The 27,348-nt window shown below is 50.2% G+C and overlaps 1 protein-coding gene across 1 annotated transcript; it reads right to left on the reverse strand.

Annotated features, from left to right (window-relative positions):
• Positions 1–11,793: 11,793 nt before the first annotated feature.
• LEP (leptin) lies at positions 11,794–24,197 on the reverse strand. The gene is made up of 3 exons (XM_032865380.1): positions 24,157–24,197; positions 14,052–14,223; positions 11,794–12,201 (listed from the first exon to the last, which is right to left on the reverse strand). Exons 2-3 carry the CDS (start codon positions 14,193–14,195, stop codon positions 11,845–11,847), a joined length of 501 nt encoding a protein of 166 aa, XP_032721271.1. The 5' UTR covers positions 14,196–14,223; positions 24,157–24,197; the 3' UTR covers positions 11,794–11,844.
• Between the last annotated feature and the right edge of the window lie 3,151 nt (positions 24,198–27,348).

Genomic DNA, 27,348 nt, shown 5'->3' on the forward strand with positions numbered 1-27,348 from the left:
CTGTCCTGCTGAGCCCTCAGGACCTCCACAATGAGTGGAGGGACAGGACTGGATGGGTGGGGACAGGGCCCACTTTTGTAGGGGTCACCATTTACCTCTTCACTCTGGCTTTCTCTGGATACTGGCAGAATGTTGGGATGAGAGGATGACATGGAAGTTTCCAGGGACAGGACAAGGAATGGAAGGTTCCCCAGAAGCTCTTCCTCCTGTGAAAGGGACGCTATCTCCTCTAGTTCCTCTGGGTCCATTCTTCCTTTGGTAGTGAGCAGAATTTGCTAGTTGTGTGGAAACCAAACCAACGAGGACCGCCAGGCAGCTCTCTGACTGGGCATTTTAGTACAGAGGACAGGCCCAGAGGGGAAAGGCAAGGAGGTGGGTAAGGAAGAGCAGAGTCCTCGGAAGGGGAGCCCTCAGCCTCTCAGGGTGGGGTTTCTACCCAAGCCTGCAATTTCCCCAGCATTCCAGGCCCTTCCAGACTTGTCCCTTCTCTGTTTGTAGGCCAAAATCTCAGTTCCATGCATGGCCCAGCCGCCAGCCTCTCTGAGGAGAGAAGGAGCTAGGGAGGAGTGCAGGGGTTCCCCAGCAGAGCTGAAGCACAGATGTGGGCTCCTGGGTGCTTGTCCTGTACCTAGAATTGCTCTCCAGGGGGCCGGGCTGGGACTGCCTCTCTTGGACTTGCTCATGGGTGAGTCCAATGGCAGACAGGCTGGACTGGGCTCCAGTCATACGTGTTGGTGCCTCTGTGACCCTGTGTTCATGTTTGGGTCCTTCTGACCTACCATAGTTTGCATACTGCAAAATAGCTCTTTTGGGAATTTAGCTCTGATTAGCTTTGCAGCAATAAAGTCTAATCTTGGTAAATAGATGAAACCTAGAATAAATGTCTGTCTAATCCTTGCCAATATTTTCCTTCTACCCAAGGCAGCATAGCTCTGTGACCTTCAGCCAGTCACTTAACCTCTTGAGTCTATTTCTATATCTAAAGAAAATGAGGGTAATACCATACTCCTCCAGCCTGGTTATTGGGGGGATCAAATACAGTAATGTGTGCGAACAGCCTTTCTAGACGGCAAGGTGTTAGTCCATTGTAAGGGATCATTATGGTCATCATACTTATTGCAAAGCCCACAGAACAACCATGCCTTCTAAGATAAAGTCTTGGCCGCATGACCTCCATTGTAAGGGAGGGAAAAAAAGGAACCAATTTTCTCAATGGAAAAGAGTGACCCTGGACAAAGCAGAGAGACCAATCCAATAACCCAAACTAGAGCAATGACAATTTGGCTGATTTCATAGCAAGGCCCAGTCCAGTATAACCAATAACGAAAATGGTCTCCATTCTTATCAGAAATTCTCAGAGCCAAGGACAATTGCTTCACCTTCTTCAAAGCCGAAGGTCAAACATCATTTTTTATTTGATGCCGTGTGGTTGAAGTTAAGAGCCAACTGAAATTGGTTCTGGTTCTCCATACAAGAAAGTATAGGATCAAAGTGAGAGCCTCCTGTCTTCACTCCCCTTGAAAGAGATCATATGGGAAAAAGGCTCTGGAAGGCTGTCAAGAATCAGAGAGGCAGGGTGCCTGGGTGGCTCAGTGGGGTAAAGCCTCTGCCTTCAGCTCAGGTCATGATCCCAGAGTCCTGGGGTCGAACCCTGCATTGGGCTCTCTGCTCTGCGGGGAGCCTGCTTTCCCCTCTCTCTCTGCCTGCCTCTCTGCCTACTTGTGATCTCTGTCAAATAAATAAATAAAATCTTCAAAAAAAAAAAAGAATCAGAGAGGCAGGATGGAGAGGCTCAGAGCATTGCTGGAGACATTGTCTGTTGTTTCTGCCTCCCCAGAATGCACTCCTTTTTCTTTTTGGTAATGGAACCCCTTTTTCCTTTGGAAAATTACCCCTTACACTTCTCATTCCAAGTAGGACTGAGCCCTTCCCCAGTTTCTGGGATGACTCAAACCTCTCTCAGCAGAGGCCACTGTTATCGACTCAGCGAGAGGCATGTGATCCAAACTAGGCCAGTGAGAGCCAGCCCTGAGACTTTGGCTGGAACAATCAGCAATCAAGTGTCCACAAGGCCCCCATATGGCAAAGCATCAGAGAGTCCAGATAATTAAAAAAGTGCTTTATACAGCAGGGATGGCTGCAGCTCCTCTCTACTTGGTCGCTCATCCTCTGGGAGGCTAGTCTGGGCTGGCTCTGTGACGGCTGAAGGCTTTCCAGCAATGAGAGAGGACAAGCCTCAGAGTGCAAGCACTTTTCCAGGCTCAGCTCGTATAAGGCATGCCATTGTGCCATTGGACAAAACAGGTCACATGGTCAAGCCCCGAGTCACGTGACAAGAGACTGCCTAAGGAGGTGGTAACCAGAAGGCAGGACTCATGGGAGCCATCATTGCCGTAGTCCACCCATACCCCTACGGTAGGACAGCTCCCCCTATGAGATTAAGCCCAAGTTTGCTTTCTGCAGAATTCTACCTGTTGATCTCCAAACTTCCTCCAGTCTTGTCCACATGGCAAGGCTTTAGCAACTATATCTGGCTTGGGATCATCTAAGCAGACAGACTGCCCAGAATTCTCCCTCCCCTCACGGGGCTTCTTTTGCTTCTACACTTAACGGCCCACATGCAAATATCTATGGCTCAGCTCTTGAAGTCAGGTGCTTATTCAGCCAACAAATAACTGTTTTGTACTTACTCTGTGCCAGGATCTGGTCAAGGTGCTAGCGATACGGTAGAAAATAAAACAGGCCCGGACACCATCCTTGCCTACGAGGAGCTGACACATGTTGACTGGGGGTGGTGGGCAGTAGAGAGGGAAATGTGAATGAAAAAATGTCCAGTAGGGGCACCTGGGTGGCTCAGTGGATTAAGCCTCTGCCTTCGGCTCAGGTCATGATCCCAGGGTCCTGGGATAAGCCCCACATTGGGGGGGTCTCTGCTCAGCAGGGAGCCTGCTTCCCTTCCTCTCTCTCTGCCTGCCTCTCTGCCTACTTGTGATCTCTGTCTGTCAAATAAATAAATTTCAAAAAATCTTTAAAAAAATGTCCAGTAAAATATAGGCAACCAAGAGAAGCTGGATGGGTGAGGGTTGGTTTCCTGATCTGTGATTTAAAGAGTTCCTCACCCAAGAAAAGTAGCAGGAGAGTTGACTAATTCAGGGATCTTCAGGAGTGCTGATGGGGAAGGTATGCAAACCCATGAGTGAACCCTGGAGTCAGCTGTGCAGGCATCTGTTTCCATGACACGTGTGTGTGTGTACAAACAGCCCACGCCACAAGCTCCTCAGCACCAGGACAGTGACACGGCCAGCCAGCTTTTCCAGGTGGCTGTCTCTCTGATGGGGAGAGGTGGTGATGGGACAAATTGGAAATCCAAATGTGTGTTCCGGACTGGGTGGGGTGGGGAGAGATGGCCATATATATCCAGCCTGGGTATTGCAAAGCTGAAGGCTCATTTTCTAATCCTCAGATGGGAGTCTCGGGCAAGTCTTGTTGAGACCTCTAGGCCATCATCCAATGCATGAGATAAGTCACAAACACCCTGCCTTGCTCCTCCAAGGGACGGAGGGAGGGGACTGGTCCTGGGCCGTTACCGTGAGCTCCAAATCATTACTGGGCTGTGAAGACCACTTCCAGATTTTGAGTCAGGTGCAAGGTCCAAGCCCAAGTGTGGAAGGGAAGGGAGCAGAGGTTTCCCCTGCCGTCAGGGTCTGAGGCCTGGCAGGGTGGGGGTGGGGAGCTCCACTCCAGCTACACCGGCCAGTGTTCCTTCAGGTAAATCCACACATTTTATAAACAGAGAAAGGGAAGCCATGACGGTTGGTGTTTCCTCAGGAATGATGGCCAAAAAGAGGGTAGGAAGGCGGAGGCAACTTCAGAGTGGTTTTCTGGTCCGTGAACCTCCCTGGGAACAGCCATCTCAGATGAAACCCTGGCCATCGATGGGAAGGTCCTATCTGAGGTGTCACAGTGTTCTGTGCCAAGGGCTTAGGCCCCAAGGGGGAAGCCTCACTGACCTCTGAGTCGGTCCCTCGGCTCGCCCTCCTCTGCACTCTCAGGTGTCCTGAAGTGTGTGTAGAGGGTGTGTGGGGCTGGGTAGAGGTGCACCGAGATTTGCTCCTGCACTCGGAGGGCTCTGACGTAAGCTAGCGGAGAAATGGGAGAGCCTGCTGTGGGTTGCAGCCCAAGGCAGAGCCCAGGGACAAGGTTTTGAAGGTTGGGATGAAGTACCTTTTTATTATAATGGCTGAAGTTGGAAAATGAGATAGGAATCCCATTTTCCTTCACAAGTGGTCCCAGGGCTCCTTACCCAGTAGAGTCTATTTAATATCGAGGGATAACCATGGAGACGTCAGACACCACGACGCCCCCTTGCAGAGGGAGAAGGGGAGTTCTGTGGCCTCCATGGGGCACCCCAAGGCCCAGCAGGGCTAAGGCAATGCCAGAGGCTCTCATTTCCACTCCTTTGGCTTTTTCTTCTAAGCGTCAGGACTCACCTTTCTAGTATCTCGCAGCTGGTTCTTAACGCTGTCTCCTCGTTTGATTTGTCAAATCTCCATCTTAGTTCAGTTTCACACCCACTGTGACAGGCTGTCGCCCCCTGCCCTCCTCCCTGCCCCGAGACATCTGCCAGGCAGTAAGAGCAAATGTGAAGTTAAACACAATTCAGTCCCACATCCTGTTCTCCTTTCTCTTCCCTGCACCACCCCCTCCTCCCCGACCCTGAACACACAACACCCAGGTGGCCAAGGGGCTGGGATAAACTGCACTTTACCCCAAAATGTTTCTTCTGGAAATTCAGCCCCAAAGTAGAGGGCTTGTTGTAATAAACTCTTGCGTCCCTGTCACCCAATTTTAACAATTACCAACATTTTATTTTATTTTTTAAGATTTTATTTATTTATTTGAGAAAGAGAGAGAGAGAGCAAGAGTGGGGTTAGAGGCAAAGGGAGAGGGAGAAGCAGACTCCCCACTGAGCAGGGAGTCCAACCTTGGGCTCCATTCCAGGACCTTGTGATCATGACCTGAGCTGAGGGCAGACACTTAACCGACTGCGCCACCCAGGTGCCCAATTACCAGCATTTTACTGAGCTTGTTTATCTACCCTCTTACATATATTTTTTTTCTGAAATATTTTAAGGTAAATCCCAGACATCATTGCATTTCATCCTAAATGAGTTCAGTTTGAATTTCTAATAAGGAAGCATTTAAAAATAGAGGTACCTGGCTGGCTCAGTTGGTAGAGCATGTGACTCTTGATCTCAGTGTTGTGGGTTTGAGCCCCACATTGGGTGGAGAGGCTACTTAAAGACAAAATCTTTAAAAATTAAAACAAAACAAAACAAAACAGGGGTGCCTGAGTGGCTCAGTCTGTTAAGTGTCCGACTTTGGCTCAGGTCATGATCTCGGGATCCTGGGATCAAGCCCTGGGGCTCCCGGCTCAGTGCGGAGTCTGCTCTCACCCTCTCCCTCTGCCCCTCCCCCCACTTGTGCTCTCTCTTTGTCAAATAAACAAAATCTTTTTTTAAATTCTTTTTTTTTAAGACTTTTTTTTTTTTTTTTTTTTTGTCTGTTTGACAAAGAGAGCACAAGCAGAGGGAGTGACAGGCAGAGGGATAGGGAGTCGCAGGCTCCCCGCTGAGCAGAGAGCCGGATTCTGGGGCTGAGCTCAATCCCGGGACCCTGAGATCATGACCTGAGCTGAAGGCAGCCACTTTAACAACTGAGTCACCCAGGTGCCCCATAAATAAAATCTTTTTTAAAAATTAAAAAAAATTTAAAATAATGACCATGCCATCACCCCAGCTAACACAATTAGTAACAATTCCTTTCATCATCTAACACAGAATCCATACTCAAATTTCCATCACTGTCTCAACGCTGTCTTTTATAGTTGGTTTGGGCTTATATCTTTGAACTAAAAAGGAAGAGGTTTGCTGAGCAAGTTAAGAGTGACCAGAATTTTTAAGAAGTTTAACCTTTAATGGTCTGGACGGTGTTCAGGCTTTTGACTGAATTAGCTGACCTGATAAAATGGGTTTGGTAGTAATACAGGAGTCTCCCTTCCTTCGGTCACCGTGCGAGAGCGGAGGGGCTGCGCTGGGCGGGACACAGCAGCCAGGCTGGGCGGGGGCGGGCGAGGAGGGGGCGGGGCGATCCCGCCTGCACAGTCTCCCAGCCAGGCAGGGAAGGATAGGGCGCTCAGTGACCAGGGGCCCTGAGAGTTCAGTGGAAGGAAGAAATGCTAATAGAGGTACCTTTATTGTAAAAAGACATTTTAGGCAAGTAGTAGTCAGTGATAGAGACTCCCTTGATTTGGCCTGATCTTTCCTCTAATCGGTGATCATACAGTGATTCCCTAGAGTGAATGTGTCACCCCAAAATTCATATGTTAAATCTTAACCTCCAAGGTTAGGTATTCAGAGGTGGGGCCTTTGGGAGGTGATGAGTGTTTTTTTTATTTTTTTTATTTTTTTAAAGATTTTATTTATTTATTTGACAGACAGAGAGATCACAAGTAGGCAGAGAGGCAGGTAGAGAGAGAAAGAGGAGGAAGCAGGCTCCCTGCTGAGCAGAGCCCGATGCGGGGCTGGATCCCAGGAGCCTGAGATCATGACCTGAGCTGAAGGCAGAGGCTTAACCCACTGAGCCACCCAGGCGCCCCGGTGATGAGTATTTTCTAAGTAATAATTATATACATAATAATCGATGAGATTAGTGCCCTTGTAAAAAAGACCCCAGACAGCTCACCTGCCCCTTTTGCCAGGTGAGGACATAGTGAGACATGTGGTCTATGTACCAGGAAGCAGGTGCTCACCAGACAGGGGATCTGCTCGCCCCTTGATCTTGGATTTCGAGGCTCCAGAAGTGTAAGAAATAAATTTCTGTTTTCTATAAGCACCCCAGACCTCTTTATTCAGTAATAGCAGCCCAAGGCAGTAAGGAGATATTAAATTTATATGTATTTCTTCTCATTTACTCCTCCTTCCCTCCTTCCATCCTCCCTCCTTCCCTCTCTCCTTGCCTTCTTTCCTCCCTTTCTTCCCTCCCTCCTTCTGCTTTCCTCTGTCCCTCCCTTCCTTATTAATCTTGTCATTATTACATTTAGTAGACTCTGCGTCCTGTCCTGTTGTCTTTCCCGTGTCAAGCTTTCCTATAGTGGATTTCCCCTCAGGAGGCCTCTCTTCTTTTCTATTAGGCCTGCCTCTTGGGGACGGTTGTGAGTTTTGCTGTGTGGTGCCTACCCCTCTCAGGAATCTGGCTTCATGGTTCTCCCCAAATCCAAGCCCATCTCCACTTGTCTTGCAGTTTTCTTACTCTGTGTTCCTCCATGAGCAGTGCCAGAGACAAGGGTTCAAGTGCAGGAGGTGTATTTGGGAGGTGACCCCAGGAAGCAGGAGTGAGGATCAGGGAGAGTGGGAACAGGAAGGAGAAGACCAGTCAGGAGTGCCCCCACGGATGTGATGCCTGTGGGGACCCAGGGCTCAGTCCTACAAAATGCACCTTTGAATTGCTCCTGTGGAGGGAGGGAGGCAAAAGCATTTATCCACAGACCTTTATTCTCCGCTGGTTGAGATTTGCCCCTCTGGGAACTTCCCCCTCCCCTTCCCCTTCTGCCCCGTGTGGGTTGAGAGGCTCTCTAAGGAGCCAAGGGGAGCGGTGCAGGGAACCCAGTTCCCGGGCGTCCACACCACAGCTGTGGCTATCTCATGGAGGACTGTCCGGTACAGCAAGTCTCACTCCTTTGGCTTCTCTGACACTTCAGTACCAATAACAACATCATTTATTGACTGCTTTTTTGTATATCAGCCATTGGGTGAATAGCTTTCCAAATATTTTATCATCTAATCTTCTAAAGACTTGTGATGAAGGGGGCTATTATATTCCCATTGTACAGATGACAAACCAAGGCTCAGAGTGGTTAAATAACTCGCCTAAGGGTTCAGCCTCCTCTTCGCTGGGAGTTGGGTTGAGATGAGGGCTGGGCACAGAGGCTCCCTTACGATATTACATCCTTGACTCTACCATCTTCAGGTCTGAAAGGGTGTGTTCCTGGGGTAAGGACCCCGGAGGGCTGAGGACGTCAGTGTGCCCGTGAGCTTAACCCAGGTGGATGTGTTTGTCAGACAGCACCAGACTCAGATCCTGTTGGTAAAAGCCTGGAATTACTACTCCATGTTCTTTTTGGGAAAGTGGGGTCTAATTTTTTTGGTCATGTGCTGTTGCGCAGGAATCTAGGATGGGTTCTTTGGAAATAACCTGCTGGACTGACCTGACTTCTTTCTCCCTTTCTCTGCAGAAGTCCTGCCTTCGGAGGTTGAACATGGTTAGAAGCTGCCCACAGAGTCTGCCCGCTGTTTGGGAGATGTGAGCTCTGCCTCAGGGGAGAGCAAGAGAATGCCCAAGGATGGAAAAGTTTCTGGAAGGATAACTTAGAGAACACAACCTTCAACTGTGACCCTGGCAGTCACCTCCCAGAGCGGGCTGACTTCTGGAGCCACCTGGGGATTGTGGGGGCGGGGAGAGCTTCTGGGTGCCTGCTCAAAACAAGACATCTCCTGCAGTCCCAGACAGCCACCGAGGGACAAATACATTGTCCCTGAGCCCTGTTCCCCATCTAAGGCTGGCAGAGACTGGGGCGGGTCATGGCACGGGTACCTTTCTAGGTCCTTGGGGATGTGTGCAGAGAAAGTCTTCTAAGGGACGGACCATGACCTAGACTTCTCAGCAACGTGGGCCAAAAATTCTTTTTTATTTAAGTTGGTTTGCATTGGATTTCTGTCGTTTGCAGCTAAAGAAGTCTTGACTGGTACAGAGGCCAGCCACTTCCCTGAGCTGCCAAGTGGCCCACTTAGGCTGTTCCAGCCAGATCTGACAACCCCCCACCCACACCCCAGCCTGCTGCGGATTCCCCTTCTTCAGGAGGTCTGCTTCCCTTTCCTCCACCACTTAAACTAGTGCTCAGGAAAGGGTTGGCAACTGTCAACTATCCTTTGAGATCACCCATGGAAGTGACTGCTTGATGGGTCAGCCCTGTCCCCCCCCACCACCCTGCCCCCAGTCCTCTCCAGAACTTGGGTTTAAACTGTCAGGTTCTAATTGCACTGCAGAGATGACTGTCCCTGCTCTGTGCCTGCAATGAGATAAGTCTTGTTTTTTCAAGAATCTACGGCCCTGCCTGGGTCTGCTGTTGGGCTGCATGTTGTTCTTTGTTTGTGGATTTTTTTGTTGTTGTTGTTCTTTTTTGTTTGAAAAATTATTTGGTGCTTCTCAAGGCTGATTTGCAGACCTGCATGGACTCTGGTGCAGAATGTGCTCGTTTTGCCAGCTCTGTGCTTTGGGGGAATCCTTTAGCCTGGATAACTGGTGGCCGGCTGTGGCCAAGCCTGGGCAGAGCTGATGCCAGGGAGGGATGGAGGCCAGCCAGGCCTTGCCCTGTCACACACAAATAGTTCTTCTAAAGCCCCTCCAGAAAGGGTGACAAAACAAAGACCAGGCGGCAAAGTTAATTTATTTGATTTTTTTTTAACAACAACAAATTTTTTTTTTTTTTAAGTTACAAAAGAAGACAATCATTTACATTTTAGAACTTTCACACTCTGAGAATAAGCCCTGGTGTCAGGTTTTGGAGAGTGAGAGGCTTAAAAAATCCCAGCCTGACTGGGTGGTCATGATTGGTGGTAATGATTACCTAGGTCCTAGCCTCCAGAAGGGGTCTGACTCCGCCCATCTCATGAATCTCTGTTCCAGAACTGCCGACATTAATGCTTTTCGATATCAAACTTCTTTGCACCTGAAAGCCTCTTCAACACATCCCTTTCCCTCCTGTCTTGTCTTTTCTTTGTCTGACTTTCTTTGGAACCACATACCTTCACCCAGGGTCTCAGCACAAACAAAACAACCCCCTCCCTCCAGACAATTCACACCCCTCGTCTCCGCAAAGTCACCTCCAACTCCTGTCTCCTGGTCCGCCCTGCCCAACGCTGTTGGCACCTCCAGGGAGCATAACCTCTATCCAGACCACTCTGGGAGTCACAGGACCTGAACTCTAATCTGAGCCCTGCCACCTGCCAGAGGTTGTGGTCTTAGGTTATGTTCTTATTTTTTAAATTGTCAGCTGCGCTGTTTCAAAGGGAGGTGGCTACGCAGGAGGAAATGCTGGCGTGCCCTGCAAAGCAAAAATGCTACCACAGGCAAGCAGGGCTGGCCTGGGGGCCCCTGATCACTGGCATCCTCAGCTCCGTGTTTCCTGCCTGCTGAACAGGATGCTGGTTCACCTGCTCTGTTGCCATGGTGAAAAGACCAGCCTTTGCATCCCGGTGTGTAAACTTTTTACCATCTGGAATGCAAGGTCCCTGAGGATAAGACTGGACTTTAACATTTACTTGGTGAGCTTCTCTAGCCCATAGCACCCATCCGGGCTGAGCGCAAAAGAGGTGCTCAGTCTCCAAGCTGATAGCTTTGATTCAAATTTCCTTGGACAGATCCACCGCCGAGAGTGTGATGGCCTTATCACAGCGGCAGGATGGTGGAAAACCCAAGCCTCCTGGTTTGTCACCCCCAGACATGATCTCCAGTGGGAAGGGCACTCCTGGAGGCCCGGCCTGGCAGTCCGGCACCAAGTTGTGCTGGCCCAGGTCCTGGGACTGCCCACGAAGGCCCACAGACCTTCCCACTGAAATCAAAATCCACCCTGAAGGAGTGGGAAACACGGTCTTGCTTTAGGGGAGCCAGTCAGATGAGAGCCACAATTCAGCAGGTACATCCCAAGTAGGGCTCCTGCCGTGTTACAAGTCCAGTGTGGGATCATCTCTAGACCATTCCAAGGCCCCTACCAAGGACCCCTGCTCCGGGGATCGCCATCTCCAGAGAGCAAGCGTCACCCCAATAAGAAAGACCTCCTTCCAGTAATGGGAGAAGACCGGAGCTCACAACTGCCCCAAGAGACAGTCTTCAGTGCCACTCCCTCCACGGGTGGCTGGCAAAGCCCCCCACGACCCCCCTGAAGGAGTCATCTTTTCATGAAAACCACACCAAGTGGTTGCAGAGATGAGAAAATGACCCCCCCAATCCCAAGAGCCCATTGCACAAATGTGATTCAGAAAACACACTCCCGCTAATACGTGCACATATCTATATATCACAGATGACAAAATTCATCTTCTTTTTGAAATGACCTGGTCCTTGGAGATCCGCTCACGGCAATGCCATTGCAAAATACTGTAATTTCACATCTGTCGCGGTAGAAACAAAGCCAGGTACCAAAGAACTAACTCGAGAGCCCTCAAGTCACTAGAAATGGATTTGCTTTAGCCAGGCCCATTGGTGGGATTGGAACCAGCATCCCTAGCTCCGGCTGGCCCCAGAGAGCCTAGAAAAGCTGATGTTTTGCTTCCAATCCTTCCAGAATAAAAGGCATAATAAATAATGCATTGCCGGGGAGTTGGCAGCTCCGTGGATGTAGCCTTCACCGTGCTCCCAGAATTCTCGGACAGAACCTTGCTCGATGGTCCAAAGGCTCGGTGGGCGCCTCCCGAAATCACCCCAGGTCACGCTAAAGCATGCAGTGAGGGGGAAGGTGGCACAGAAAGGAAGGTTCTCTTTGGCAAGAACCCCAGATCCAGTTCACTGTTTGCCGGCTGGGTCCCCCTTCCCGGTGAGCATGGAATCATGCATTCTGTCTTTGGTTTCATGCCTCCGGAGGCTTATGCCTTTGGAAGAGGGGCACAAAGGTATGAGAGAGCAATGGCCCGGGGTCCGGAGAAGGGACACCCATATGGGCTCTCTTCTGGAGACACCCGGGAGTCCAGGGCTCTCTCCTCGACTTTGGGAAGAGAGGCCTTTGAGGGCTCAGCACCCAGGGCTGAGGTCCAGCCGCCCAAGCATGTCCTGGAGGGCCGCCTGGAGCCTGCTCAGGGCCACCACCTCCGTGGAGTAGAGTGAGGCTTCTAGGACACCACCCAGGCTCTCAAAGCTCTCCAGACCCCTCGCCCGGGGCAAGGGGCAGCTCTTGGAGGAGGCCAACAGGCGGAGGAGGTCTCGGAGGTTCTCCAGGTCATTAGATATTTGGATCACATTTCTGGAATGCAGACTGGTGAGGATCTGTTGGTAGATGGCCAATGTCTGGTCCATCCTGGACAGACTCAGGACAGGGTGGAGCCCAGGAATGAAGTCTAGACCAGCGACCCTCTGTTTGGAGGAGACAGCCTGCCAGGAGAGAGGAAAAGGGAGAGCAGGATCTCAGAGAAGTTGGTGCTGCAAGGACTTGGCCTCTCCCATGGGTGTGGAGTCCGCTCTCTTGCTTGCCTCCTTTCCCCCTTCCTCACCACCCGGACCCAGGCCCTTGTTGCTTGGGCCCCGGGGGGCTGCCAAGCTTACAAGTTGGTCTCTTGGACTTCTGTCTTCCTGCCCGTCCCCAATTCCCTCCTCTAAATGGTTTCTGCTGGAGAACCGGCCATGAGGCCCAATTCCTAGTTTTGTGGGTTTTTTTTAAAGATTTTTTTTATCCATTTATTTATCTCAGAGAGAGAGACAGGGAGAGAGGGAACACAAGCCGGGAGAGTGGGAGAGGGAGAAGCAGGCTTCCCGCTGGGCAGGGAGCCCAATGTAGTGCTCGATCCCAGGATCATGACCCAAGCCAGAAGCAGACGCCCAACGACTGAGCCACCCAGGTGGCCCGGATTCCTACTTAGTTAAGTCTCTTCCCCAGGCACTGAGGTCCTCCTGAATGGTCCCTCCCCCAGCCATCCTCACCCCCTTCCACTCCCAGAGGACTCCTCCCTCCCAGTCAGGTTCTCCAAGGCCTCCCACCCCACAGGGATTAAGGTGGGGATGCCCCCCTCAAAGTGTCCCACCTCCCTCCTCTGCTTCAGTAACACACTGGTTACCAGGAGGGCTTCCCCTCTTCCCCACTGCCTGTGGCCTTCACTCTCGGCACCACCCAAGCTGGAACATTCTGGATCTACCACGCATGGCCTCATGAAAGCCAGGAGAGTCCTGGGTTTCTCTCTATAAAATGCCCAAGGCTCTATCTAGTTCTGAGGGGTCCCTCCTTTGGCCACCTAACTCCTCCCTGGCTACCCAAGGCCACTGTCAGACATGCATAGCGAGCAGAAGATGTCAAGTTTCTAGATGGTTCCATGCTGGGGGAGCAAGCAGGCTTTTAAGACTAGGGGCTACCAAAAACCACTGCTAAAATCCTTTAATGAGAGCATGCTCTGTTCTGGTTCTGTCAGGGGCAGGGAGGGAGGATCACTTGCTTTATCTAACTGAATCTCGTAACAACCTTGCAAAGTACCTTATGATAGTCCCAATATCTAGCTCCAGAAACCCAGGCTTCAAGACGCTGAGCAACTGGCTTCAGATTTTATAGATAGAGAACAGAAGTCTGAAGATTCTCATTCAGTCTTCCTAATTCCAAACACAGTCCTCATCTGGGAAATGGCTGAAGGTCTAGGCCTGTGGACCCCAGGACTCTCAGTAACAGGGAGAAGCTTCCTAGGGCCAGAATTCAGCTAGCAACACTGCCCAATGTGGGGCACCTGGGTCACTCAGTTGATTAAGTGTCTGCCTTCGGCTCAGGTCAGGATTCCAGAGCCCTGGGATCAAGCCCGGCATCGGGCTCCCTGCCCAGTGGGGAGCCTGTTTCTCTTTCTGCCCTTCTGCCTCCCACTCGTGCTCTCTCTCTAGCTCTGCTCTCTCTCTCAAATAAATAACATCCTTAAAAAAAAAAAAAAAAGAATGCCCAATGATAAGCACATTCTAGCACATTCTGAGGCCCAGAGAGGATGCAACTGAGAATTTGGTCTCCTGCCAGTGGGACACGAGGACCTTTATGGCTCCCTATGGTCCTAGGCACTAGGATTCCCAGCAGAGAGGAAGGAGTCGGCAGAGGTGAGAGGTGGAGGGAAGAGCAAGAGGAAAGGCAGCTGTCCTTGAAGTGGGGAGAGGTCAAGACCACCACTGTCCCTACATGGGGCTGCATAGGCCTCAGCTAGCATATGAGGTCGTGGTTTCTCCAGGGCCAGTCACTGTTCTGTTTTGTCTTCCCTCCCTACCGTGTGTGAAATGTCACTGATCCTGGTGACAATCGTCTTGATGAGGGTTTTGGTATCATCCTGGACTTTTCGGATGGGCACAGCTTCAACATAGGACAGATAGGGCCAAAGCCACAGGAATCGGCACAGGGGTCCGCAACGCATCTTCCTTCCCAGGATGTGCTTCTCGGGCCTGAAAACGAAGGAACCACACATGGCAAGTCGCTGGTATCTCAGAACACACCCAGATGCCCCATTACCAACCACATTATCAGATGTGGATAAAAATGAGACTTGCTTTCTGCCATGGCAATCATCCCCTCAGTGCCAAAGGCAATTCATTATCTAGAATTACATTAATGAAATGCATTTTCTCAGGGAGGCAAGGCCTGAGCAATTATCTATGATATGGTATGAGATGGACACGGAACATGAAGCCAGGACAGGAGCAAATGGGCGATGTGGTGGTGATATGACTTTATCGCACACCACGAGGAAGAGAACAGGCTTTTAAGGTCTGGTCTGAATCCAGCCATTTAATAGTTGCCTGACTCTAAGCATATCACATAACCACTAAAAACTCCACCTGCATCTCCTGCAATATACCTATCTCTAGGCTTTTATGAGGCTCAAACGAGACAATTGTGTGCAAGAGCTTTAAAGGTGTTGTGAAATGTGCTCTATTATTATCTTCATTACTAGAGGTGATGGTTCTTGTCCTCTCCGTTACTCTCCCACGGCGGCCTGCTTATGACTCTGTGAGGGCATTTGTCACTGGCTTAATTACGTCCTTTCTCTCCCACCGGGAGCCTGAATGCAACCAGTGCTGCTGGAAGGTCTGCTAATGCGTCAGACACAGAGCCGGGCACAAGGATACAGTTGTGAACAACAGATGTTCTCTACCCTCGGGTTGCTTATGCGTTAGTAGGAGAGATAAACAGGTCAGCAGGCCATTCCAATAGAGAGAGAATAAATTCATGAGAAGGATGAGTGCAAGAGATCACAGGAGTACAAATGGGGCTCCCTGCAAGAGGTGTCACCTGAGCTGGGTATTAAAGGCCCAGTGGGGGTTAGTAAGGATGGAAAGTGGTTGCCACCAGTGTCCAGAAAACACCTGGTTTAAAGGCATAGAGACAGGGATGCCAGGGTGGCTCAGTTGGTTAAGTGTCTGCCTTCAGCTCAGGTCACAGTCTCAGGGTCCTGGGATCGAGTCTCCTATCGGGCTCCTTGCTCAGCAGGGAGCCTGCTTCTCCTTCTGCCTGCTGCTCTCCCTGCCTGTACTCCCTCTCTCTGACAAATAAACAAATAAAATCTTAATATAAGACAAAATAAAATAAAATAAAGGCATGAAGGCAGGAGAGATTATATAACATGTTCATCCAGAATGACTGACACTTTCAAAGTCATGGAACAATGAATTCTCATATTAATGATATGCAGATCCTTGAGTAAGCAGCAAAGTTTTAATGAGATACATAAGACAAAAGGTAATAAAGTTAAAGGTATGCAAGTCTGTGATCCGTGCTAAGGTTGTGTGCATGAACCTGAAATGATAATCAAATGTAAGTAAGTGTAGCAGGAAGGTTCCGGAGAAGGCAAAAAAGTTAATCTCTGCTTTTTATGTTCTGCCTCGTCTAGGTCTTGAAAAAAACAGATAATACACTTTCTATCCGCAGGTGGCAATATTAGTATGATTCATATTCTGACAATATAATAGAAATAAGTAATCTGTATCATGCTTGATCAAGGTATGCTTTTTTTCCCCAAAGGTATCCTTTTAATCTGAATTTTACAGAAGGGGGAAAACGAGGGTCAGGAAGATGCGTTAACTTGCTCAAAGCCAAACAGGTGAGTGGCGGAGTCAGGCTGGGGTGCCTTCTCCATAGCTGGGGTGCCACCCCATAGTTTCCCCAGCTTTCGAGGAGAGCCCCAAATTACAAACCACCCCAATGCTCAACCAAGGTACCTCCTGGAACCATGGTCCTGAGAAAGAAATACCCGCTCTAGCAGTAAGCTAGGAGACTGAACCCCCATACCAGCTTTGAATATGAAAAATCCCAAGTAATGCAGGAGGGGCTATGCTTCGAGGGTTTCTGTGCTCGCTTTCTCTCTTAAAAACTCAAAGCTCGGGGTGCCTGGGTAGCTCCGTGGGTTAAAGCCTCTGCCTTCGGCTCAGGTCATGATCCCAGGGTCCTGGGATCGAGCCCCGCTTCGGGCTCTTTGCTCAGCAGGGAGCCTGCTTCCTCCTCTCTCTCTCTGCCTGCGTCTCTGCCTACTTGTGATCTGTCAAATAAATAAATAAATAAAATCTTAAAAAAAAAATCAAAGCTCCCTCTATTAACTACTGATTGCGTGAGTAAACATTTCCACCAAATGCTTGTGGAATGGAGTTAAATAGCGCTAATCCCCAGTATGGTTCCACAAAAGCCTAGCAAAGGCGGAAAGTACAGTGGTTAGATCCCAAGGTGTTAGGGAGTCCCTGGGCAAATACTTAACTTCCTTACAGCATCCTTTCCTGTGAGTAAAACGGAACCAATAACAGCACCTGGCTAAAAGGATAAATGAGATGAACCTGTCAAGCCCCTGAGTACAGGGCGTGTAGGTGCCCAAGGGTGGGGTTGGGGGGAGAGGTCAGCCGTTCCGGCATTGTGTGATCACTAGGCAAGTCTTGAAACACTGGGGTAACACTGCCTGCCGCCAACCCCGAATCTAGCATTTGGCCCACTGCCTTCCCCCGGCCATCTCCACAGGGTGCCTGGCATTTCTGGGCAGCACAAGATTGAACAGTACCCTTTTCTAGGATTCTAGTGTAATGACACCCTCCTTCCCAAGAGAATTTATTACCAGATTAAGTCTGGTCACAGTCGCTGTCGCATAATGGCCACCCTGTAGCACCTGAATGGGAAAACAGTTTTAGAAGCCCCTCTATCAGCACTGATAATACGCTTCAGCGAACGCAGAAAATACACTGTAGTTCCTTGAGAGGTGGAATTGAGAGGCTGTTGCTGAATCTGCCCAAGAGGAGACCAGATGTAGGGGAGTTCTGTAGAGAGCCCATAACAAGTCCATCGGAGGTCAACGTCGGGGAGGAAACATGCCCCACCAACACGTTCACGTACATCACACCCAACATAGGCACACACGCAAACACATCAACACCCCAAACCCTTTTAGTAGAGGCTGCTAGTTGTCTCCAATATCTCTCCTTCCCTTCTTTCCAAGTGATATCCAAGTTTAGATGGTGATGTGCCATCCAGAACAAATACTACCCTTCTCAGCTTCCCCTGACTAGGTTTGGCTCTGCCACTAAAGCCTGGCCAATTCAGTTACCAGCACGGCAGCCCTGGGGGTGCGTGCCTTTGCCTCTTCCTCTTTCATCCCTCCCTCCATCCCATGCCTGGATTGCAGATGTGGTGGCCTCGGTTCTGGAGCCATCTTGAATCACAAGTAGGAGAGCCTCACCTTACAAGCAGTGCAGTGGGGACCTAGAGGTCAGGTCCCTGAGGACTTTGCGGAGCTGAGGTGACCTACTGGCCTCAGACTGCCCATCCCTGGACTTGTGCTGTGCGTGTGAGAGAGACATACCTCTGTCTTGGTTAAGCCACTGTTATGTTGGGTCTCTGCTAAATGCAGCCCAACCTGATGCTAGCTGCTTTATACACCTGGACATGGGCATCAGGACAGAGTGGATGCCAAGTGCTTCTGGGTTCCCTCGAATGTCAGTACCTGGGTGGGGCCTGTCTGTGGCCCAAGAAGGTGGTACACAGGGCCGGTGAGAGCAGCATTCAGGAACTAGAGAGGGGAGGGATCATTCAAGACGACCACTACAACTTCACTAAGCACCACGCCTGACATGTAGTGGTTACCCTTGATCGCCCCCTGGGGGCCAGGTACAAAGACAGAATGGACCCGGGACCACAGGAAGGCAGGAATCAGGACTAGGGAGGGATGGGGCTGAAGACTGCTGGGTTTCCCTGAAGCCCAGGGAATATACCACAGTATTTAATGCAGTCAATTGTTAACGTATATTATTTGCTAGAAATAAAAGTAAAGAACAAAACTGTGCTCTTGAACAACCAGCTTACCTAATTAGCTGTAAGTCCAGGAAGAATGTTTAAACAGACAGCATGCCCAGGGTGATTCAGGGGAGGGAGATGTGTGTAAAATTATAAACTCTGGGAGTCCAGCAGAACTCTGCTTGGGTTGGGGTATAGGACCCTGGACAAGCTGGCCAAACTTTCTCAGACTCATTTTTCTTAGCTATAAAAGGGGAATGACACAAACTATAATTCCCACCTGAAGTTGTTCCAAGGATGAAATGAGGTAATACATGTAATGTGCTAGGTGCTGGCCTGTCCTAATACACATTAGCTGTCACACATCACCACTATCTCCAGGAAGGAATCAAGGGGGCGTCCTGGAGGAGGTGGCATTTGATACAGGCTGTAAGAGTCAGGAGGAACTGGGTTTGTGAAGTGGAGGAGTGGAGCAGCCCAGCTGAGGGCCCAGAGGCTGAAGAACACCTGTGAACTTGGGACACAGGGGCTCCCAGCCAGCATGGGAGGTATGATGGGCCAGAAGGGCCCTGAGGACAGCATAGGGAGGCTAGGTTCCTGTCATGGAAACGAGGAGCTCTGACTATTCCCAGGCTAATGTTTTCAGTCCAGGTGGCAAGAAGGATGGAGATGGAAATTGGCAGAGGCACAGGGAGGGAGTTGAAATGCCGTTGATTTGCTGGTTGAAACTTGGGTGGACCCATCCAGCTGACAGTTGGGATTGGGGGTCACATAAAAAAAAGGGGGGGCGCCTGGGTGGCTCAGTGGGTTAAAGCCTCTGCCTTGGGCTCAGGTCATGATCTCAGGGTCCTGGGATCAAGCTCCACATCGGGCTCTCTGCTCAGCAGGGAGCCTGCTTCCCCTCTTTCTCTGCCTGCCTCTCTGCCTACTTGTGATCTCTCTCTGTGTGTCAAATAAATAAATAAAAATCTTAAAAAAAAAAAAAAAAGCAGGGCCGCAGATGTAGACACAGGAGAGCCCAGGTGGAAAGAGCTGAGGTGGGAGGAACGGGGAGGAGAGGATATGGTCAGCCAGCTGCCGGACTGCAAAACCTTTCATCAAGAGAAGTTTCCAAAAATGGTTTTGAACATTTAGGAGCTGTCATTTTTTGAGAGTTAAAAAATGAACCACTGAAATGTGGATACAACATCCTGTCTTTTTTGTTTCTCTCTGCCAGTTATTTAAGCAGAGCCTGGGGAGGGAGATGGGCACGGCTGGAGGAGCTGTGGGCAATGAGCCTCTGAGCCTCACTCATACAGACCACAGCCTCCCCCTCACTCTGCTGGATCCCTGCCGCCATCCTCTGCTCACCCTCTGGACCTCCTGGTCACCAGCTTTTGCCTCCTGCTGCCTTCCTTCTCCTTCAGTTAAGACTGTGACACTCCCCATCATCTCTACGACCATCCCTGCCATCCTCTCCATGCAGTGGAGAAGAAAAGAAAAATCAGAAAATGGAGCCTCCCAGGGCAGCACTAGAAAAGGAAATGGCACCACAGAAAACAGTTCCAAGGCCAGCAGGAGAGGCTCATATAACCACACCTTCCATCCATCCACAATTTCCTACTCTCTGAGTTCACCTGGGCCCTGGGTGCTGGCCCCAGCTCCATTCATCCTTAGCTGACCCCCCTGCCCCAACCCTGCCCCACTTTTATGCAGGCCCCACACCTCTGCCTTCTCCACGGACAAGCTCTGCTCCTATTTCCCTAGGAAGCTGGTGGCCTCCAGATGTGACCTCCTTCACCTCCACTCTGGTCCTAGAGGATGAGGCCGACCACGTGGGGCCTCTCTCTCAAGACGGGGGATGCTTCTCTAGATCCTAGCTGGAAGGACTGCTGGGCCTGCCTATAGTCTTCTGATGGTAGCAGTGGGGGTAGGGGGGCTGGGGAGAGCTTAGGGTCACAGAGGCATTTACTGGTGGAGGCTGCTAACCTTGAGCTATCCAAAGTCCCATGTCATCTCCTGGTTGGAAGTGCCAGAGGTTAGCAGGAATCCAGCACACACCTCTCTCTTCTTTTTTCTCTTCTCCAGCCATTGGGATTTCTATACCCTTCTCTTCAATAATCCTCTGTGTGCTAATATGAATTAAATTCAGATAATGGGGTATTTGCTGTTAATTATGAGGGAAAAGCTTTGGATGGTCTAAGATTTTCCCTGCAGAAATTTTTCCTGTGGGCTCCCTTCCATCCTTTCCTTCTACTCTCCCTTCCTTCCTTTCTCCATAATTCCAAGTTGGAAGGGACTTGGGGACAAGGAAAAAAAACAAAGGATGAATAGAGACAAGGAAGACCGGATCTTGGTCATGAAAGGTACTCAGAATCCAGTGGAACAAACAGAAGCTAAAATAACTCATTTTAACACAACCTCATTAGGAGGGGAGGAGCAGAGAATCTGGGGAACACAGAGGAAGGTGGGGACTCTGGGGAGGGGAGGACAACTTTGTAAATGAGGCAGTATTTGAATTGAAACCTTAAAGACACGAGTTCCCCAGGCAGGAGAAGGCAAGCAGGGCATTCCAGACAGAGGCGAAAGTGTGGAGTTGGGGAAAACTGTGGTGGGCTTAGGAGAATTCAATATGGCAGAAGGGTAGAGTGTGTAAGGGTAGAGAGCTAGAATGTCCAGGCTTGATTCCACCTCGTGGGGAATCTGCCCTATTCAGAGCACACACACACACACACACACACACACACACGCTCTGGAGGCCATGGTTTCTCGACCAGTGGTAGACAAGAGCCAGAGAATACACTTCTCCTCCCTTTCCTTATCTCTTTCTCCTCCAAACCCTGATGAGGTCAATTAGCATCCTTCCCAGGAATTGAAAGTAACACTTCAGAGGGCTCAGTTTGTCCCTGTTGAGGGCTCCAAAGCTCCGGGGAAGCCATGGTTGCCCTTGTGTGCACAGAGTAGCTGAGAAAGACCAGAGGTCATCCTGTAACAGGTAGGTGACTGTCAGTGCCCGTGCTTCTTCCTGACCTTCTTTCTGGTTCCTGACCTCGTTGGTTCCGGGCCCTCCCTGTCCTTAGCCTCCACGGTGAGATACTCTTCCACATATACTCATTTGAGTTGCTTTCCACTCTCTGAATATATTTTTAAATCCAGGGGAGATATACACAAACACATGGAAGAGGAACAAGGGTCAAAAAATCAAACTCGCCCTTACTATGAGTGATGTACTCTGAAGAGATCTGTTTTCTCAATGTTGGTTGCAGTGTATTGTTGGAAACACGGAGCTAGCATGAGTGGTTTTCTCTTCTTTGTAACCAGGAGCCTCATTTGAAAAATGTTAACACACTTAACTGGCAGCCAGAGTGTGGGATGGGGGTTACATTCTTCCTACTCGTCACAAACCACCCTGAGATCTGATCCCCATCATGGATAACAAATAGGTTTCAATTCCAATGTCAAAGTCAATCAATTTTCCGCGGCTCCCTGGAGCTCTGTGCAGAGGAGGACCGGAAGCCCCATCCAGCCTCAGAGGGAGAGGGTCCCTCCATCAATTAGTGCTCTCTGCCAGGCGCAGGAGGCATGGACATGCTATTTGTTCCAGCATCTTCCAAGGGCCTGGTGCAGAGCAGGCACTCATGAATATTTGTTGAAAGAATAAAAAAAAATATTTCTTATCTCTGACTTTCCTTGTCTAACCCAGTTAACCTACCTCTACCATGGTTCACCTGCCCTGATCTCAAAAACACATCATAGAATTCACTTTTGCCCAGCAGGCACCCCTAGGAAACTTTCTTAATGAAGGCAGAAAACACTTGAGCTTCCAGGTTTCCCTTTATCGGGGACCTTGGTCAGCTTCCTGCCCCTCAGGAGTGTCCTCCAGCACCCTGTGGGTCCCCATTCCTTTCAGCTTCCCTAGCTCTGCTCCTTCCTGACGGTGGTCCCAGATGCCACTTAGTCCCGTTCATCAGCCTGGCTCCAGCTGCTTCTCTGGGCCTCCCACACTTCTTAGAGACCTCTTCCCCTCCTTTTTTCTCTGTGGCTTCCTCCCCCTGCCTTTGCACTCCTCCCCAGCCCGTGCAACCCGGAGTACAAACACAAGGCACACACAGATGAGGATGAGATCTTCAGTGAAATCAGTGAGATGTCAGCATGGACACCGATCACGCCTCCAGTTCTGGGGAGCTGACAAACGGGGCAGGAAAGACTGTAAAACGCAGTTTGCAGAGAAGGAAGTCACATCTGTCGTCACACGTGGAAGGAGCATAAAGAATTCCCTGAGCCCAGGCATCAGGTCTGTTGTTTTTCAGCAAAAACAACCTCTTTCTATTTCTCTGAGACAACTGTGTGGACAAAGAAGAATTTCAGGGCTCCGGGCTGCCAGGCCTGAATGGAGCTGCTGCCGCAGTCTTACTGCCAGAGAAGACAAGGCCTCCCGACTGACTGATTGCACGACAGTTTGGCTTGATTTTCCTTCAAATCACGTGCATGCTCTTCAAGGATGCACACCCCACAAGGACTCTACTTCCCTGAAGCTCCTTCTTTCTCCCCAAATCCCACGTTCCCTCGGGTGGCATCTAGGCAGCAGAAGGGGACAATGACCTGGGTTCTGTGAGGAGAGCTCTCCCAAGCGGCCACCTCCAAACCCTGCACGGGCTACTCATACACGAGAGGCATCTGCCTGGGGCTGAAAGGCAGGAATTCATTGCAATCTCCCTGGCTCTGTCCTTGGCGCTTGGAGCCATTTCCTGGAATGGAGAGGGGGGTAAATACTTCCCCCAAATACCGAGAAGAGTTATTTTGGGCATAAGATGTGCAAAATATGAGAAGGACGCTCCTTTGGCCAACATGGACATGTTCCCCTCAGCCCAATGTCCTCAATTGCTAGAAAAGGGAAGAACCTAAAAACATCCGCTGTTTTTCTCTTGCCCTCTCCCCCTGCCTAAATGAGGGAAATGATCCCTATGGCATCTCTGCTCCTGGAGACATGGGAATGACAGCAACTATGGTTTTGCAGACCAGACTGGTGGGAAAGAGATTGGGTACCCTCTCTCCCACTGGTCCCAGCTGACTGCTGCCCACCTCAGCACTCTACAGAGCAAACGTCCCCATACCTACAATGGGCGATCATGGAGCTGGTGGTCCTGGGGCGATACCTGAAAAAACCTACTCTCTGCCCCACCCATTCTGAAGACCCCCCCCACCCCAACAGCAGAAATCAAACATCTCATCCTCTCCAAAACTTCTTTCTCAAATGACAAGCATGCCACTCGTCTTGGATCTAACTGTATGTAAGGATTCACAATTCCAACATGCCACCATCTTGCAGCTATAGAAACGGGAAGGTAAAGGCAACCACATCCACAGTGAAATGGAAACCAGGTTGGGAGGGAAGGCGGACTCTGCCCAGGGCCCACCTGCCCACACACATGAGAAACATGCAGTAGGCCTTTCCGGGACCTGCTGCTCTGTCACCTCAGAAAACTCCAATTTCATCCATGGTCCAGAAGGCAATATGCCTGGCTTTGAGGCCAGATGTGGTGAAACTCGGCAGAATTTCTCCAAGATATTCAGGTTCTTCTGAACGGTTTTCTCTCCACCTCTACCCCACAGTGGTCCTGTTCCTAGGCTCTGGCCTTACACAGATCCTTGAATTCACATATCAGAGATGAACACCCCCACTGGAAAATGATGTCGGAATTCTTAGCCACATTGCAAAGCTAGTCCCCAGAAACTGAACGCTCCTACCTGAACCCCCAGCACCCCAGACTCTATCCCCTCCAGAGGGGGACAGAGTACCCTAATCTTTGGGGATGTGCTCAAGGCAATTTCTAAAGCATCTCACCAGCTGGGCTGGCGGCTCTGCCAGTCTCCCGGGACCCTGGCGGGCTCCATGGCACAGATTCCTGCTTCATGGGCACTGGCACAGCCCGGTCCCGAAGCCAGATCTCCCCAGCCGCCTTCCCTCCCGTTAGAACTCTGGTACAAAGCCGCCATAGTCCAGAACCAAGCCGTCTACCCCGGTTTCCGTCTGCCCTTAGTTTCCCCCGGCGTTCAGGGTGAGGTGAGGTGGGGTGGCTGGCCAAGAAAGACCCGCAGAGAAGGAAAAAGGAGAGCGCCCGGGGCCTTACCTCGCAGCTGCTGGCGCCGTGATTCCTCCGGGGCTCCATGCCTGCCCGCCCCTCTTATAGCCGCGGAGCACCACTTGCGCAACTGGCCGGCAGGCCCGGGCGCACCCCAAGCGCCAGCTCCCGCCCCGCCCTGCCGGGCAGCGTGGGACAGCGTCCGGCCCGCAGGCTGCAGGGCACGGGCCTCGAGGGAGGGCCTCCGCCGCGCGCGGATACGTGCGCGCACCCTCGGGGACGACCCGAAAGCCCAGGGACAGGGGACAGGGGACGGGAGCCGCAAGTCCTCGAGGTCCCGTCTGAGGCTTGGCGCGGCGGTGATGCCAGGATCGGCCTCTCGGGGCCAGGGTGGCGGCGAGGGGCTCCTCTGAGCCGGCGGGGAGCTCGGACAGCGCGCCCTCCATGGAAGCGGAGGCGCACAGACGGCGAGGCCCGCGCGGCCGGCCGGACGGCCCCGGGCTAGAGGGAGCTTCCCGCCCTGCTGCCTGCGCCCGCAGCCAGGATGAGGGTCTGCTCTCGCGCGCCCAGAACCCGGCTCCCAGTGCTCAGGCACGCGGCACTTGGTTGTGCGGAGTCTGCCCCTAGTCTCCAGTGGGTGCGCTGCTCCGGAGGGCTGTGAGGAGGACCGCGCACTGCGGCCTTTGGGGGATACTCTGGACCCACCACGAGTCCATCCTCTACCCAGTATTTCCCACGTACATAGGAGAGTGTGCGAAGCTGTATTTTCCCTCCCGGCCTGGAAGTAGGAGCCTTAGCCTCCCTCGGGCTTCCAGGACAAGCAAACTTAAGTCCAAGGAGGTTAAGTGACTTTCCTCAGAAGCCCCAGCTGGGAAAGAATAGAGACGGGCCCGGAACGTAGGTGCCAACAGCTAGATCAGGGCCATTCCCGTCCCCACAGCAAACAGCAGCCCTGAAAACAAACCGTTGCGTTAAGAACCGACCCATCTTGTGCCGGAGCAGTTGGCAAGTTATGTGGGGGGCCAAATCCCACCACCACCTGTTCTGGTATGGCCCTGAGCTAGGAATGTTTTTTGCGTTTTTAAATAGTTGAAAAAAAAAAAAAAAGAAGAAGAAGAATAGTTATGGCCTGTGAACATGATATGAAATTTACATTTTGGTGTCCAAAAATAAAGTTTTGAATTTTGGCCAAAAAATGTGGGGGGAACTTATCTCTGATGTTGCCCCTTGGTCTGAAAAGCCTAAAATGTTTATTATCCAGCCCTTTGGAAAGTTTGCCAGCCGGGGAACTAAAGGATAACATGGCACATCAGCTCCTCTAGGTCTTCATTCCTGCCAGTTGTGGGTGGGCGTGCAGGGCTGCTCATCCAGCCCTTCTCCCAGCAGACTCCCCATTGCACTAGGGTCTCTTACTTTCTCATTGAAGAAGCTTGTCCTGGTCACCTTTCCAGCCAACTCCCCTCCTTCCAGCTGGCTTGGATGACCTCTTCCACCTCCTCCCACAGGCTGTAAGTGGAAGGCAGGGGTCGGGCCATCCCCTTTTTAAGTCCTGCTACCTTTGCAGTGTCAGGCGCACGTGGGTGCCCAGGAATTTTCCTGAATGGAATCCCAGGGGCACCATGAGCCACAGAACTGATTTCCAACATGCAGTATTAGTGACCACAGTGTGGTCAAGGCCACTGGGAGGTATAGATATTAAAAGGTGGGGAAACAGACCTACATTGATGACAGTGTGGAGGGGACAAAGAATGCTAGGCTGACACAGGTCTTGCCATCACCGTTAGATTGCATTGGAGACATTCTGGTGGAAACGTGTTCCCCAAAGGCTGTGCCCCACGGTCTGCTTTGTTCACTACGACATCTCCAGCTCATAGTACAGGACCGAGTATGATGTATTTCACTTTTAAGACATATTTTTTAATGAAAATTTCAAATATACAGCAAAGGAGGCACTATATCCCTAGTGATTGAATAGTGATTACTTTCCCGTATTTGCTTCATTTATTTTTTGGCTAAAGTATTTTAAAGCAAATTACAAGCATCATGACATTTCATCCTTAAATACTTCAGTGTGGGTCTCTAAAAATTAAGGACACATTTCCCCATAACCACAAGACCACTTTCACACAATTATAATTCCTTAGCATCACGAAAGAGCCACTCTCCATTCAGATTCCCCCAAATATCTCACAAATGGCCCCTCGTAGCTGCTTTGTTTGAGCCTGGCTGTTTCACACTTATTTAGTAACTATTTATTGAAGGAAGGAAGAAAGGAAGTTGAGCTAATATTTGTGGAAGTCAGAGAGTGTTAGCACTGCCTGTGATTTGTAACTGTACAGCCACGGAAAATGTCCAACATAAGAAATTGATAAGATTATTAAAAACCACATAAGAGGAACATGTACACATTAAAAATTATGTTGTAAAATATAATATTTAATGATGCAGGAAGATAATTCTATTTTGTGAACTGGAAAGAATCCAATTACAGGGCATCTGCCTGCTTGGTTGGTGGAGCATGTGACTCTTGATCTCCGGGTCCTGAGTTCAAGCCCCACGCCAGGTGCAGAGATTGCTTAAAGAAATAAAATAAATAAATAAATAAATACATGAAGAATCCAGTTACAAAGTGGTGTTTTAGGATCACATACATTCACACCAAAATATACGGTATCGCTTCTGGGAGTGGGACTAGAAATGATGTTTAATCTCTTTTTTTGTGCTTTTCTGCTTTTAGAAAGTGTCTATAACAGAATTACATTATTTTTACGTTATATAGTATCTATAATGGAAAATATAAAGTGTCTATAATGGAATTACATTATTATTACGAGAAATACGTTATGATGCTGTGTTGTTTTCCTACAGTGGCTGTTGCACTCGTTGCAATCAAGTTTTCCTTGTCCCCAGCATCTTTATAACTTAGCTCTAAGTAAGGGCTTAGCTTATTTGCAGGAACCTGTAACAGCCTGGTGTTACTCATCTCGACGGTGTCATCTTCAGGGTCGCAGGCTGGATTTGAACAGATCTCTTGCGTGAACATCCAGCAGCACTTGAGACCGCATTGCAAAGATATAGACTGCCTATCTGTCTATCCCTCACCTACACTTGGTTGATCAATAAATCTTTATGTTGTTTTGGGACACTTGAGTAGCTCAGTCGGTTAAGTGTCTGCCTTCAGTTCAGGTCATGATCCCAGGGTCCTGGGATCAAGTCCCTCAGTGGGCTTCCTGTTCAGCA

This window comes from Lontra canadensis, unplaced genomic scaffold (genome assembly GCF_010015895.1).
Source record: "Lontra canadensis isolate GAN:19392208 unplaced genomic scaffold, GSC_riverotter_1.0 scaffold2, whole genome shotgun sequence".
In the NCBI taxonomy this organism is placed as follows: domain Eukaryota; kingdom Metazoa; phylum Chordata; class Mammalia; order Carnivora; family Mustelidae; genus Lontra; species Lontra canadensis.

Bases quoted from the DNA above. Each gene is read 5' to 3' on its own strand.
- LEP (XM_032865380.1), bottom strand. From the start codon at position 14,195: ATGCGTTGCGGACCCCTGTGCCGATTCCTGTGGCTTTGGCCCTATCTG. The intron at 12,202-14,051 runs GTAGGGAGGGAA...CTCTCCTGGCAG, and splicing joins TCAGTGACATTTCACACACG to GCTGTCTCCTCCAAACAGAG.